The sequence below is a fragment of the Desmodus rotundus genome, chromosome 8, assembly GCF_022682495.2.
Source record: "Desmodus rotundus isolate HL8 chromosome 8, HLdesRot8A.1, whole genome shotgun sequence".
NCBI lineage: Eukaryota > Metazoa > Chordata > Mammalia > Chiroptera > Phyllostomidae > Desmodus > Desmodus rotundus.
Genome location: NC_071394.1, coordinates 53,258,089 through 53,273,113, shown reverse-complemented (window position 1 = coordinate 53,273,113; position 15,025 = coordinate 53,258,089). Strand labels below are relative to the sequence as shown.

The following is a 15,025-nucleotide window of genomic DNA, read 5'->3' as shown; positions in this document are numbered from 1 at the left end:
ACTAATTTTTTCCATACTTTTCTGATTTTCTCTAGTTTTCTATAATGGCCATTTATGACTATCATAATCAGAAAAAATTCTTTGTTTCTTTGCTACACTCCTGTCCTGTCTTTATGTGTGACTCGAGGTAATCAGTCTATTCTTAAGTCCACAACTACTCCTACATTACCACTTTAAGAGTTAGTATCTGCATGTGTTTTTCTTCAAAGATATAATAATAAGCATTTCACTTTAAATAGTCCCTCTAGAGTCCTTGCTGTAAAATGAAACTGAGTCAATTCTTTAGCCTAGAGGGTATCCTTTCTAGGTATTGCATTAGATAGCTTGAGGCAGAGTTAGGTCAAACCCAGCTTCTCTATATCTGGCTTTATAATCTTAGTAAATAACTCTGTCTCCACTTCAGTTTCCCCAACTTTAAACTTGTGAAACTAGCAGCACCCACTTCGTAGTGTGGGAATAATGGTTCACTAGGTACAGCATGCAGAGCGTCTACAGGATGTCTGACCTGGAACAGGTGCCTCATAAAAACCTTTACTGGGGTTTTAATGATGGCATGAGCAGCACATGCGTTCACACCAAGCTTGAGGTATGCTTCCAGGTTATACTATAGTCGTGGTCACTTACGGACAGGGACACTTTCTGAGAAATGCATTATTAGGTGATTTTGTCATTGTGCGAACATCATAAAGTGGACTTACACAAACCTAGATACTATACTACAGCTAAGCTGTATGGTATAGCCTATTGCCCTTACTACAAAGCTGTATAGCACATTACTGTACTAAATACTGTAGGCAGTTTTAACACAATGGTAATGGCGTATCTAATATCTAAAGATATAATAAAATACAGCATAAAAGATTTTTTTTGAATGGTTCTCCGGTATAGCACTTACCGTGAGTGGAACTTGCAGGACTGGAAGTTCCTTTGAGTGAGTCAGCGAGTAAGGTGAGTGAGTGTGAAGGCGGAGGACATTACTGTGCCCCACTGTAGACTTGGAAAACATGTACACTTCAGCTACACTAAATTTATTTAAAATACTTTTCTTTCTTCAATAATAAAATAACCTTAGTTTACTGTAACGTTTTTACTTTATAAACATTTAATTAGAGACATTGTTCATTCCAACTGCATCACTTTGTTTTCTATCTTCTGAGGAAACCTAGAATATTCATTTAATGTTTATTTTTGTTAATTGCCTGTCAGCTAAATTTATTTTCCCCATTTGAAACTAAAAGAATTATATTTTTATAGTTAAAAAGATTCCCTGCTTTTTGTATTTTGTTGCATTGTACGTTGTAACTAATAAACCAAAGAATCAGCATATATATTAGGTGCATGTACTATATTTAAAAAGCACAAACTAAGTATGATAAATTATGTATGTAGTTTAGTGTTTGCTCATTTTACTATTTTCTTATGTATATGTAAGGAAGTGATAGTGATTATGAATTCAATTTGAGTAAAGTTAAGGACCATATGTTTTATGATAAAGGGTTTTTTAAGTATATTTTATTGATTATGCTATTAGAGTTGTCCCATTTTTTTCCTCCCCTTTATTCCTCTCTGCCCTGCACCACCCTCCCACCCACATGCCCCCACCCCTAGCTCATGTCCATGGGTCATACATATAAGTTCTTTGGCTTCTTCATTTTCCATACTATTCTTAACCTCCCTCTATCTATTTTGTTCCTACCGTTTATGCTTCTTCTTCCCTGTACCTTTCCCCACATTATCCCTCCTCCCCCTCCCTGCTGATAACCCTTCCATGTGATCTCCATTTCTGTGAATCTGTCTCTGTCCTAGTTGTTTGCTTAGTTTGTTTTTGGTTTTTTTAGGTTTGGTTGTTGATATTTGTGAGTTTGTTGTCATTTTACTGTTCATAGTTTTTTATCTTGTTATTTTTCTTAGATAAGTCCCTTGAACATTTCATATAATAAGGGCTTGGTGATGATGAACTTCTTTAACTTGACCTTATCTGGGAAGCACTTTGTATGCCCTCCCATTCTAAATGACAGCTTTGCCGGATAGAGTAATCTTGGATGTAGGTCCTTGCCTTTCATGACTTCAAATACTTCTTTCCAGGCCTTTCTTGCCTGTAGGTCTCTTTTGAGAAATCAGCTAATAGTATCATGGGAGCTCCTGTGTAGGTAACTGTCCCCTTTTCTCTTGCTGTTCTTAAGATTCTCTCCTTATCTTTAACCTTGGATAATTTTTAAAATATATTTTATTTATTATGTTATTGGAGTTGTCCCATTTTTTTCTTTCCTTTATACCCTTCTGCCCTGCATCGCCTTCCCACCCACATTCCCCTCCCTCCTTAGTTCATGTCCATGGGTTGTACATATAAGGTCTTTGGCTTCTCCATTTCCCATACTATTCTTAACCTCCCCCTGTCTATTTTCTGCCTACCATTTATGCTACTTATTCCCGGAATCTTTTCCCCCATTCTCCCATCTCAACTTCCCCACTGATAACCCTTCATGTGATGTCCATTTCTGTGATTCTGTTCCTGTTCCAGTTGTTTGCTTAGTTTGTTTTTGTTTCTGTTTTTGTTTTTTTAGGTTGTTGATGGTTGTGAGTTTGTTGTCATTTTACTGTTTGTATTTTTGATATTCTTTTTCTTAGATAAGTCTCTTTAACACTTCATATAATAAGGGCTTGGTAATGATGAACTCCTTTAACTTTCCTTATCTGAGAAGCACCTTATCTGACCTTCCATTCTAAATGAAAGCTTTGATGGACAGAGTAATCTTGGATGTAGGTCCTTGTCTTTCATGACTTCAAATACTTCTTTCCAGCCTCTTCTTGCCTGTAAGGTTTCTTTTGAGAAATCAGCTGATAGTCTCATGGGAGCTCCTTTGTAGGTAACTGTCTCCTTTTCTCTTGCTGCTTCTAAGATTCTCTCCTCCTGTGTAATCTTGGGGAATGTAATTATGATGTGCCTTGCTGTGTTCCTCCTTGGGTCCAGCTTCTTTGGGACTCTCTGAGCTTCCTGGACTTCCTGGAAGTCTATTTCCTTTGCCAGACTGGGGAAGTTCTCCTTCATTATTTGTTCAAATAAGTTTTCATTTTTTTGTTCTTCCTCTTCTCCTTCTGGCACTCCTATACTTCGGATGTTGGAACGTTTCAAGATGTCCTGGAGGTTCCTAAGCCTCTCCTCCTTTTTTTGAATTCTTGTTTCTTCATTCTGCTTTGGCTGACTGTTTATTTCTTCCTTCTGGTCCAAACCATTGACTTGAGTCCCGGTTTCCTTCCCGTCACTGTTGGCTCCCTATATATTTTCCTTTATTTCAATTTATACAGCCTTCACTTTTTTCCTCTATTTTGTGACCATACTCAACTAATTCTGTGAGCTTTCTGATTACCAGTTTTTTGAACTATGCATCTGATAGGTTGGCTACCTCTTCCTCACTTGGTTGTATTTTTTCTGAAGCTTTGATCTGTTCTATCATTTGGGCCTTCTTTTTTGTCTTGGCATGCCTGTGATGAAGTAAGGGGTGGAGCCTTAGGTATTCGCTAGGTGGGCAACCCTCCTTGCTGTGTTGTGGTTTTGTATGTGGGGAAGGGGTCAGAGGGAACAATGCCACTTGCTAGGCTCTCACTGCTTTCATTCACTTTCCCCACTTTCCAGAAACAAATTCCGCTCTTCCAGGTGCTGCCCTGGTGCTAATTCAAGGGTGGATGGATGTGTACTTTGTAGGACCCCGTGAGCCCCTCCAACAGACTCTCCTGTGAGACTGTCTGTTTCTCCTGCTCCCACAACCCCCACAGGTTTTTGCAGCCAGAGACATGTTTTGAGGCTTTCTTTTCCCACACTGGAACCCTGGGTTACTCAGTCTGTCTTGCTCCCCAGTTTTTCCTCCTAGTTTATCCTCACTGCAAACATGGGGCTGCCTGGTCTTCTAGCTGCTGCCTTGCTGCTCATCCTCTCTGACCCAGCTGCCTGTCTCTGCCCCTCTAACCTGTCTGGATGAATGTTTCTTCTTTAACTGCTTGGTTACTGGACTTCTAGACAGTTTGATTTTCTGGCAGTTCTGCTTGTTTTTTGTTTTTAAGTTGATTATTATCCTTCTTTCGGTTGTAGAAGGAAGCTAAGCATGTCTACCTATGCCTCCATCTTGGCTGGAAGTCCAAAAGAGCTTTTAACTTAATATGGCCAAAGCACTGACACTATACATTCGCTGTAAAGAGAATTATAAGAGTTTTATTTTTCTGATGCTAAAAGTTACTTAATAAAGGCTTGTTTCAATTTTTAAACATTAAAAATAAGTAAATAAAAAGGTTCCCTGCCAGGTCAACCATCTTTGTCAGATTACTACAAATTCCCATATTTCAAAGTTAATTTGTTATTAAGAATATGCTTTGAATGTTTTTATGTAAATTGAGTTCAATATTTTAAAAAGCATAAAAAGTAGGTGTTAGTTGGCAAACAATAAAATATGGAGTGTTAAACTTGGGTAGCTAATAAAAATACTAGTATTATAATACAGATAAGGGATTTGAAGTACTTTAAAAGGTGCTTCAAATCTACCTATAAATAAGTGAAAAAAATGAGAAGAAAGTAAGCAAAAACCCCAAGAGTATAATGCTTGAAATTGTGAGTATATTTGTACATTTACCTAATATAGTTGCAAGTAGTACAGGACAACTTTATTAATGGTTTTTATTTATTTTGATGGAGTAATCCTGCATCTAGCATGGGTTTGTTCACTTTATCTAAAGAGATCAGAGCCCTGGCCTCTGTGGCTCTGTGTGGTTGGGTGTCATTCTGCGAAGCAAAGGTCGCTGGTTCAGTTCCAGTCATGGCACATGCCTGGGTTGCAGGTTCAGTCCCTGGTTAGGGTGCACTCAAAGGGCCATGGATCAAATTTTCTCTCTCACATCGATGTTTCTCTTCCTTTTTCTTCCTCCCTTATTTCGAAAGATAAATAAAATGAAGTGTTTTAAAAAGATAAAGAGAGAGTTCAGAAGAATTGCCTCCTTTTGGGTTTGCTTATGTGTGTATATATTATGGCCCTTTTGCAGATTAATTGCTTGTAATTAGCCAAGTGGCCCTGCTAAGGAGGCAAAGAACATTTAGAGCTATCAAAATCAGTGAGTTAACCCTTTTTTTAAGAGAGGGCTTATATTAAGTAAAGAAAATATCTTTTTTTTTTACTTGAGCTAAATAGAATAAATAGAGGGTTGAAATAAATCACTTTATTTTATTTAAATAAAAGCTGATCATTAGAATAGCTTTGAAAGTTGTAGTGTTTTGTTTGTTTGGTTGGTTTGGTTTTTTATGGCCAAGGAGGCTAAATTAAGTGTTCACTTAGTTGGAGTTTTCAATTCAGTTTAACCTTAATGGCCTTAAACAAGACTTTATATTGGGCAGAACATACTTCTAATATTGGTATGTTTACCTGTATACTGAAAAGTTTTAAATACACAACAAAATTTTTATCTAATGCTTTTTTCTCCGTAATTTAGTTATTAAAATAATACTGCATCTTCATATTTTTTAAATTAACTTGAAGGGAAAAGCTGGAAGTTCATTACATCTTTCATCCATCTGGCTGTGTGAAGCATGTTTGCAGTTGTACCCAGACAGTAATAGACACCATGCCCCACCCCTACACTCTTATTTTCTTACAGCCTTTTCTTGCTCTCTCCCTTTGTCTCTACCTCTGTTTCTGTCTATTCTCACTTTTTTTTTTTATTGTTTCTGGGTAACCATACCTATAGTCTATAGGCTTAAAATATTAACATTCCAAATTTAAATAGACTGTGTAGAAGTATGCTAGACCCTAAGGAATGTATCTAGATTAGGATAAACTACAGTCTTGTAGAAAATATGGGCCTAGTTCTTGACATAGAATGATACGGGATTACAAGCTTTACTATAATTACATGGTGTACATGTTAGAGAGGTGAGTTGAGCCTAGAACATATTGAGTTAGCCAAAAAGGTTCATTTGTGTTTTTTTTTCCATACCATGGCTCTACTAGCGCTTAATGGTCTTTAACTTCATTCGGAACAATTTTGTTAGAATGTATCGTGACAGCTATCATATCAGTATGAGTTTTAAAAAAACTTATTAAAATTGTTGAACTTTTTGTATAGCCATTTTAATATTGAAGATGGAAGAAAATGTGCAACATTTTCGCATATTATTCTTTATTATTTCAAGCAAGGTAAAAATGCAACTGAAATGCAAAAAGATTTGTGCACTGTGACTGATTGAACGTGTCAAAAGTAGTTTGCAAAATTTCTTGGTACTATTAACATTTGGCCAAATAACTCTTTGCTGTTTTATGCATTGGAAGATATTTAGCGGCACCCTCGGCCTCTAACCACTAGAAGCCTTTAGCAGAAGATAGCCGACATACTCAAAATATCCAAATCAATAAAGTTACTGGTGAAAGTGAAAAGCGTGTCTTTTATTTTACAGAAAAAAAACTAAAACTGACTTTTTGGCCAGCCCAATACTATATGAAGTCATATTAAGCATTTTAGCTTTGAGCAGGGAAATTTACATAACAAATTTTGCATGAAGCTGAAATTTGTGTTTGCATTGATAGGACTGATAACTTGGACAGAAATTAGATATTGATCATATTGTTACTATATTAGGTGTTGTTTTTTTCAAATAAAGGAAATTCTTTGAGACTAGAACCATCACAAGCTTAAATCAACCATGGTTATGTTGGGGATTTTTTTGTTTAGAATGAATAATATTACAGAACTTATATTTTTAATGAACCTTTTTATTTTGAGATAATTGTGGGTTTCCATGTAAGAAGTACTACAGAAGATCATTTGTATCCTTTTTACCCAGTTTCCCCCAGTGTAAACTTCAACATCTTGTAAAATTATAGCTCAATATCACAACCAGGGTATTAATATTGATGAGGTCAAGATACAATATAATTATGTCAGCACAAGATCACTCGTGTTGCACTTTTATAAGTGTATCAACTTAATTCCCTTCCCCTCTTTCCTCCTATCCTTAAACCCTGACAACTAATATGTTCTTCATTTCTTTAGAGATAGTTGGGGTTTTTTTTCACTCAGCATGATTCCCTAGAGAGTAATCCACATTGTTGTGTGTATCAGTAGTTCATTCCTTTTTTATTGCTGACTAGATTCTGTGGTATGGATTCAACAGTTTTTTCAGCTATTCATTCAGCGATGATGATTAGGTTGTTTCTAGTTTGGGGGTATTATGAATAAAGCTGCTGTGAACATTCCTATGTAGCTTTTTGTATAAACATAAGTTGGTATCTCTCTGGGATAAATGCCCAGGAGTGCAGTGGGTTGTATGGTAGTTACATGTTTAGTTGTGGTTGTTTTTTTTTTTTTAACTGCCAAACTTCTCCACAGTGGCTGTGCATTTCTCACCAGTGAGCAATCCAGTTTCTCTACATCCTCACCAGTATTTGGAGGTGTTACCATATCCTGTTTTAGTCATTTTGGTAGTGTAGAGGCACCTCATTGTGGTTTTTTTTTTTAATTTTTATTGCTATTCAATTACAGTTGTATGCCTTTTCTCCCCATCCCTCCACCCCACCCCAGCCGTCCCACCTCCCTCCCCTACCTCCACCCTCCCCCTTGATTTTGTCCATGTGTCCTTTATAGTAGTTCCTGTAATCTCCTCTCCTCACTGTCCCCTCCCCACTCCCCCCTGGCTATTGTTAGATTGTTCTTAACTTCAATGTCTCTGGTTATATTTTGTTTGCTTTTTTCTTCTGTTGATTATGTTCCAGTTAAAGGTGAGATCATATGGTATTTGTCCCTCACCGCCTGGCTTATTTCAGTTAGCATAATGCCCTCCAGTTCCATCCATGCTGTTGCAAAGGGTATAAGCTCCTTCTTTCTCTCTGTTGCATAGAATTCCATTGTATAAATATACCATAGTTTTTGGATCCACCCGTTTGCTGATGGGCACTTAGGTTGCTTCCAGTACTTGGCTATTGTAAATTGTGCTGCTATGAACATTGGGGTGCACAGGTTCTTTTGGATTGGTGTTTCAGGGTTCTTAGGGTATAATCCCAGCAGCGGAATTGCTGGGCTCATTGTGGTTTTAATGTGTATTTTCTTAATGCCTAATGATGTTGAACATCTTTTCATGCGATCATTTGCCATTCTTATGTATCTTCAGTGATTGTTCATAACTGTTGTCCATGTTCTAATTTGGATTGTTCATTTCTTTTTCAGTCTTCAGAGTTCTTTAATATATTCTAGATCCTAGTCCATCCTTGTATATGTAGTTTGCAAATATTTTCCCTGCATATTTTCCTTTTTATCCTCTTAGCAGGGACTTTTTCATAGCCCTTTTTTTTAGTTTTGATTAAGTCCAGTTTATCAATTTTTTCTTTTATGGGTAAAATTTTTAATCTCACGTTTAAGTATTCTTTTCAAAGCGCTGGTACTGAAGATTTTCTATTTTTTCCTAGAAGTTTTATGGCTTCATAGTTTACATTTACATACTTAATTTTTCCAGCTTTAGTAGTAAGGTGTAATCGGTAAGGAAAGGTTGTATATATTTAACACATCACTCACCATACATAGTTACCTTTTTGAGTATGTGGTGAGAACACTTAAAATCTACTCTCTTAAGCAAGGTCCAACTGTGCAATATAGTATTAGTAACTATAGTCATCATGCTGTACATTAGATTTTCAGAATTTATTCATTTAATAACTGAAAGTTTGTACCATTTAACAAACATCTCCCCATTTGCCTCACCCACAACCCCTGACAACTATAACTCTACTCTCTGCTTCTGGTTCAACTTTTGTAGATTCCACATATGAGATTAGATAGTATTTATGTTCCTGTGTCAGATTTATTTCACTTAACAGAACGTCTTCCAGGTTCATCCATATCCATGCTATCGCAAATAGCACGATTACCTTCTTTTTATGGCTAAATAATATTTCACTTTGTTAGTGTCTATGTGCCATTTTCTTTATCCATTCATCTGTCAACAGACAGGGGTTGTTTCCATTTCTTGGCCATTGTGATTAATATTGCAGTGAATGTGGGAATGCAGATCTCTTTTGAGATGCTGATTTTATTTCCTTTGGATATATACTCAGAAGTGGGATTACCGGATCCTGTGGTAGTTGTTTTAAATTTGCTGAAGCTCTGTACTGCACCAGTTTGCATTCACATCAAAATTGTACAAGGCTTCCCTTTTCTTCACACCTCAAAAACCTTTATTTCTTATCTTTTTGATAATAGCCTTTGTAACAACTGTAAGGTAACATCTCACTGTGGTTTTGATTTGTATTTCCCTGATGATTAGATGTCTAGCACATTTTCATATACCTGTTGGCCATTTGTATGTCTTTTTTAGAAGTATGTCTATTCAGATCGTCTGCCTGTTTTTTAATCAGGTTATTTGGGGGATTTTGCTATTGAGTTGTAGTCCTCGTATATTTTGAATATTAATCCCTTATCAGAATATGGTTTGCAAACCTGGCTGGAGCTGGGCTATGGACTGATTTAGGACCTACAGCTGGAATTGAGGTCAGCAGGACTGTTACCTAAGCAACAAGGGGGTGTGGCTCCTCCTAGGTCGCCTGGCAGATGGTGCTGGTGGCAGGACCAAGGTCAAATGGGGCTTGCAGCCCAGTTTAAAGGGGATGAAACTAGTTTCAAAGTCTACAACCAGTATCACAGTTGGCATATCTGCCACCTGGGCATATGCCTGCATTCTCAAAATGGCCCTTTTCAATCTTAGGCTCCACCAGGGTTTACAACCTTCTACCTGAATCCCATGTTCCCACAAAGGCATGTTAGGCCATGGATGACTGCCAAATTATTGTTGGTATGGGGGAATTTTGAGAGCAGGGACCTCCTATTTTGCCATCTTGCTGATGTCTCATATAAGCTTATGCATATCTGAAAAAAACCTTGCTGGGATTTTGATAGGAATTATTTTAAACCTATGTATTCATTTGGGGAGAATTGGCATCTTTATGACATTGAGTCTTTCAATCAATAAATATTGCATGTCTCTCTATTTGTTAAGATCTTTGATTTATTTCATCAGTGTTTTTGTAGCTTTGGCATATAAGTCATGTGCATGTTGTGTTAGATTTATATCAAAGGTTTTGGGGGGTTTTGCAATTATAAATGATTTAGATTTTTAGTTTTGGTGTTCACATGTTCATTGAGAGTATATAGAAATACATTTGACTTTTGTGTTTTGTTATGACCTTGCTGAACTCATTTATTAGTTTTAGGCATTATTTTGTTGATTCCTTATAATTTTCTACATGAGCAATCATGTCATATGCTGATATTCTATCTAGTTCTATGAAATATTGAGAAAGGTGTTTTGTAGTCTACAATTTTAATTGTGGATTCGTTGGTTTATCCTTCCACTTTCACTAATTTTGCTTCACGTGTTTCGAATCTGTGTGTTTTGGTGCACATACATTTAAGATTGCTCTATCATTTTGGTGGACCGACCTTTCCATCATTAGTTAATGTCCCTCTCTGTCTCTGATAATTGTCTTTGCTCTGAATCCTGCTTCATGTGGTATCAGTATTCCTTCTCTACTGGAGTTGTATAAATGTTTACATGATCTATTTTGCCTATACTTTTCATCCTACCTGTATCTTCCATCCTACCTATATCCTTGTATTTGGAGTGGATTTCTTGTAGATAGCATTTGGATAGATCCTGTTTTATAATCCACTCTGCCAATCAGTCTTTTAATTGCTTTATTTAAACCATTTACACTTAATGCAATTATTGATATGTTAAAACTAAATCTACCTTTTTATTTTTTGTTTTGTCTGTGTTGGTCTCTCTGTATTCCTTTCTCTGTTTTCTTTTTTCTGGCTTCATGTGGTTTACTTGAACATTTTTTAGAACTTCATTTTGATGTACCTATGTTTTTGTACGTGTCTCTTTTTATAGCTATTTTATTGGTTTCTCTAGGCATTACATTTTATATGTAGAACCTATCACAGTCTACTAGGTCAACATTTTGCCAGTTTGCATAGAAATCTTACTTCTTATCTCCCTTTATTGCCCTCATTTATAATATTGTCTTATGTATTTCCTGTGAATACATTTCGAACCATCTCAGTGTTACAATTTTGCTTCAAATCAAAAAAATTTTTGAAAAGTCAACAGAAATAGAAAAGCCTATTGTACTCACCTATATTTTCCACATATATTTCTTCCCACAGATCTTGAGGTTCTGGTTCATGGTTTTTTCAGTCTGTGTTTTCTTTGTTCATACTGGCTAATGCCTATTATTTTACCTTCAAGTTTACTGACTCATTTCTCTGTCCCCTCCATTCTACTATTGAACCCATGCACTGAGTTTTTTTATTTTTTATTTTTATTACTGTATTTCTTAGTTCTGAAATTTCCATTAAAAATATTTCTTTGCCAAGGATATATATTTGTTTGCTGGGGCTTTCTAGTTTTCTGTCCTGTTTACATTTGTAATTGTTCATTGAAGCATGTTTGTAATAGCTGCTATAGAATCTCTGTCAGATAATTCTAACGTCTGTCATCTCAGCATTGTCATTTATTAATTGTCTTTTTTTATTCAAGTTGAGATTTTTTTTCCTGGTTCTGAGTATAACAAGTGATTCTTTTTATGGCAGCAAGCGCGTGTTGGGTATTATGGCATGAGACTTCGGATCTTATTTAAGCCCATGTACGTGACTTTGTCTGACACTGCTCTGAGAGTAGGATTGGCAGTGGGGCTCGTTACTGCAGCGTGGAGGTAAAAGTTCAGATTTCCCACTTGACCTCCATTGATACCTGAGGGGGAGAGAACTCCTTGTTATTCCTGGGCAGGTGTGAGTTCAGCTTCCTGCTAGGCTTCAACTGACATCACTCTGGCTTGGAGAGTGCTCTGTTGCTGCTCCCCACGTGGCTTCCACTGACACTGGAGGAAGGTTGGAGAGTAGAAGGTGGCCTCGTAACGCTGAGCAGGGTGAAAGTCCCGACATTCTGCTAGGCCTATTCTTACTCTGCACAGAGGATTACTAATGTCAGGTAGGGGTGGGAGTGCAGGCCCCCAGGTGGTCTCCACTGTCATGGTGTGTATATGGGAGGACTCACTGCAAGCTCAGAGATGAAAGCCCCAAACACCCTATTCCACCTGTCTCACACCACCCCAGCTGAGCTCTAGAGACTCCTCATTATGACCTGATGAAGGTGGGAGTCTGGGCTCCCCATTCACCCTTTGCTGTTGTGTGTGAAGGTGGGTAACAGTTTTTCTGCAATATTAAGCTAGAGTAGAGCAGTTATTTTCTAAGTTTCCTGTCTCACTAGGCTGCCCCTTCCCTAGTCCTATGGTTGAAGAGAATAAGCTTTTATAGGGGCTTTTTATTTTGGTCTGTACCCATTACTATTTTCCAGGTTTTCAGGTTCTTCATTTCCAAGTCTGGAAATAAGAGGCAAAGGGAAAATCCAGGCACTCACTACTTTTGTTCCTTAAGTCCCAAGGACCTTAGGTCCTAGCTGGTCTGCCTTCTTCTCTCCACCTTACAATGTCTTCTTCTATTTAGTTTATGTATAATGTCAGGCATGTTAGTTGTACTTAATGAGAGAAATAGGAGAAAGTATGTCTAGTCCATCTTCTCAGAAATGGAAGTCATAGTCTTTTTTCTTAATGTTAAGCAGCACTACTTGTTTTGAGGCATGAGTGTTAGTCTTCTCAAATCAGATGTCTCAGAGGAACCAGGAAAATATGTCTGTGATATTCCCAGACTACTTTTCTACTTAAATATGAAGAATTTCAGTGACTGTGGTCCATTTGAAAACATTCCTTAGGCATTTGATATCAAATTATTTGAAAGATTAGAGCTGTCAGAATGTATGTAGGTTTTACTTGTAAATAGCATTTATTTTAATGGGTAATTCTTTGAACCTCTTGATGGTCTTTGCTCACTCCCTGCATTTCTCCCTGAGGCGCCCTAGACATCTACCAGAGTAGGAAGACCTGAGGGAGCTCAAGCCCAGGCACTTAATTTATTGGCCCCTTTTTTTTCTGGCCTTCTTTTATTAGCCCCTCTCTTGACACCGAAGTTTCAATGGAAAAGTAAAAGTGGATCCATTGGCAGTCACTATTGAGCATGTGAGGGCAGCTGTCACTCACTGGGCTGGCTTGATTTTACCTGCCCATAGCAGGCAAGTCATTGCTCTTTGTATTCCTGATTTAGCAAGAGCATGAGGGGAATCCAGCTTCTCAAATAAAATGTTGAATTTTTTTATCCCCTTCCAGGCAAAAGCTTATTATCCCCAGTGGAAGTTGCCCTGTTATTCTGAATACTTATTTTTGTCAGAAAATTGTTGCCAAAGAAGATTCAAGAACAACACATGAAGTGCACAGTTGGAACACACCCCTTCCAAGAAGAAACATCACTTTGGCCCAGATGTTTAGATTTAATGGTCTAACAAATAATTCACCTGAAAGCCAGGTAAACTTTCATTGGCTTAGACATTTTATTCTTTGTAATAATACTGGATTTGAAAGGGTTATAAATGAAGATGTTTACCTTTGGTCTTCCTTCAAATATTCAGCAAATATATAGGCAAGAGTATTTATTATTATGTCTAAAGATATTATGGTTCAGTTCAGTATTATAGTATTTTTATAGTATTTCATCTTTTTAATGATTTATTTTTAATCTTTATTCTAACTCATTAAAATATATGAGTGTTCTTTTTTCTGTTCTTGTAATTATCTAAGTATCTTGTTTAAGCCCCCTTTTATTATTAAAAGGATTACACTTTTCTTTTTCACAATATCTATCTCTTGGAATAAAAAGAGCTGCATAAACTTGAAATTATAAACTGGAAAGGGATTTTTGGAATTTTATTGGCCCTGACTCATGATTATCTGCCAAGATGGACTTAGAAAACCATGAAATTTCCCTTGGAATGGGCGCAAAGTGCACTCTTGGGACCCCTCCAAGGTCTATGGCTCCCAGTGCACCTACCTCAGGTCACCAAGTTACCTGAATCAGCTTTGAATGGAATGCCAAGACTAACTGTCAGCATGAGGGAACTTAAGGAAAACAGGAAAGCAGACAAACTTTCATCCTGTCTTGTATATGTGTGATCAAGCAGAATCTCCCTTTCATTATCAAAAGAGTGTCTGGAGGGAATTATGTGAAAAGGACGGCTTTCTAACCAGTTTAATTGTACCTGATTTAAAATATGGCTCAAAGTATATTACTGCTTCAAATTCATGAGATATGTTTTCACCAGCAGTGATGATGAAGCCACAGGGTAGCATAGCGGTTAAGAGTATGGACTTTGAAACCAGGTGTTCTGGTTCAGTCCTGACTCAGCCACTTTCTTCTAGGTGACCTTGGGCAAGATATTTAATTTCTCTGTGTCTCAGTATTCTTATCTATCAAGTGGTGATAATGATATAACCTACCTCCTTGGTTTGTTGTAAAGTTAAATATATTTGTTAGGTAAGGACAATATGTAAAGAAAACTTCCTGAAATAGAGAAATCACTCTAGAGGTATTATTTTCTTATTATGATATTTAACATTATTATAAATGATTGTCATGATGCTACGTGAACATGTGCATAACAAGTACTTAATAATACTAAACCCTAGTCATTCTTTTTTTTTCATGTATTATATATATATTTTTTTAATTTTTATTGTTATTCAATTACAGTCGTATGCCTTTTCTCCCCATCCCTCTACCCCACCCCAGCTAAACCCACCTCCTTCCCCCACCTCCACCCTCCCCCTTGATTTTGTCCATGTGTCCTTTATAGTAGTTCCTGTGCCCTAGTCATTCTTCTATGTTGTTTTTAAGTTTGTCCTGTTGGGATTGTTACCTCATACAAGAAAGGTTTTCTAAATTACCGTGAGATAGTTTAATAACAGGACTTTCTACATGTTTAAAAGCCCCAGTATGGTCTTTTTTCCATTGATAAGAAACACTCTGTCATTTCTGTGTTACTCTGGCTCACCTTGCCCTCCTTGGCAGTACTAGTTACCTGGCAGACATGAAGGTTCTTGTTTTTTTATAT

At 37.0% G+C, this 15,025-nt stretch overlaps 1 protein-coding gene across 4 annotated transcripts in view; it reads left to right on the top strand.

Annotated features, from left to right (window-relative positions):
* SPIDR (scaffold protein involved in DNA repair) overlaps positions 1-15,025 on the top strand; it is a 345,021-nt gene that overhangs the window by 224,111 nt on the left and 105,885 nt on the right. For all 4 annotated transcript variants that reach the window (XM_045186107.2, XM_045186106.2, XM_024578257.3 and 1 more), the window contains exon 9: positions 13,248-13,443. In XM_045186107.2, the coding sequence (XP_045042042.1) occupies positions 13,248-13,443 (196 nt within the window). The remainder of the gene's footprint in view (positions 1-13,247; positions 13,444-15,025) is intronic.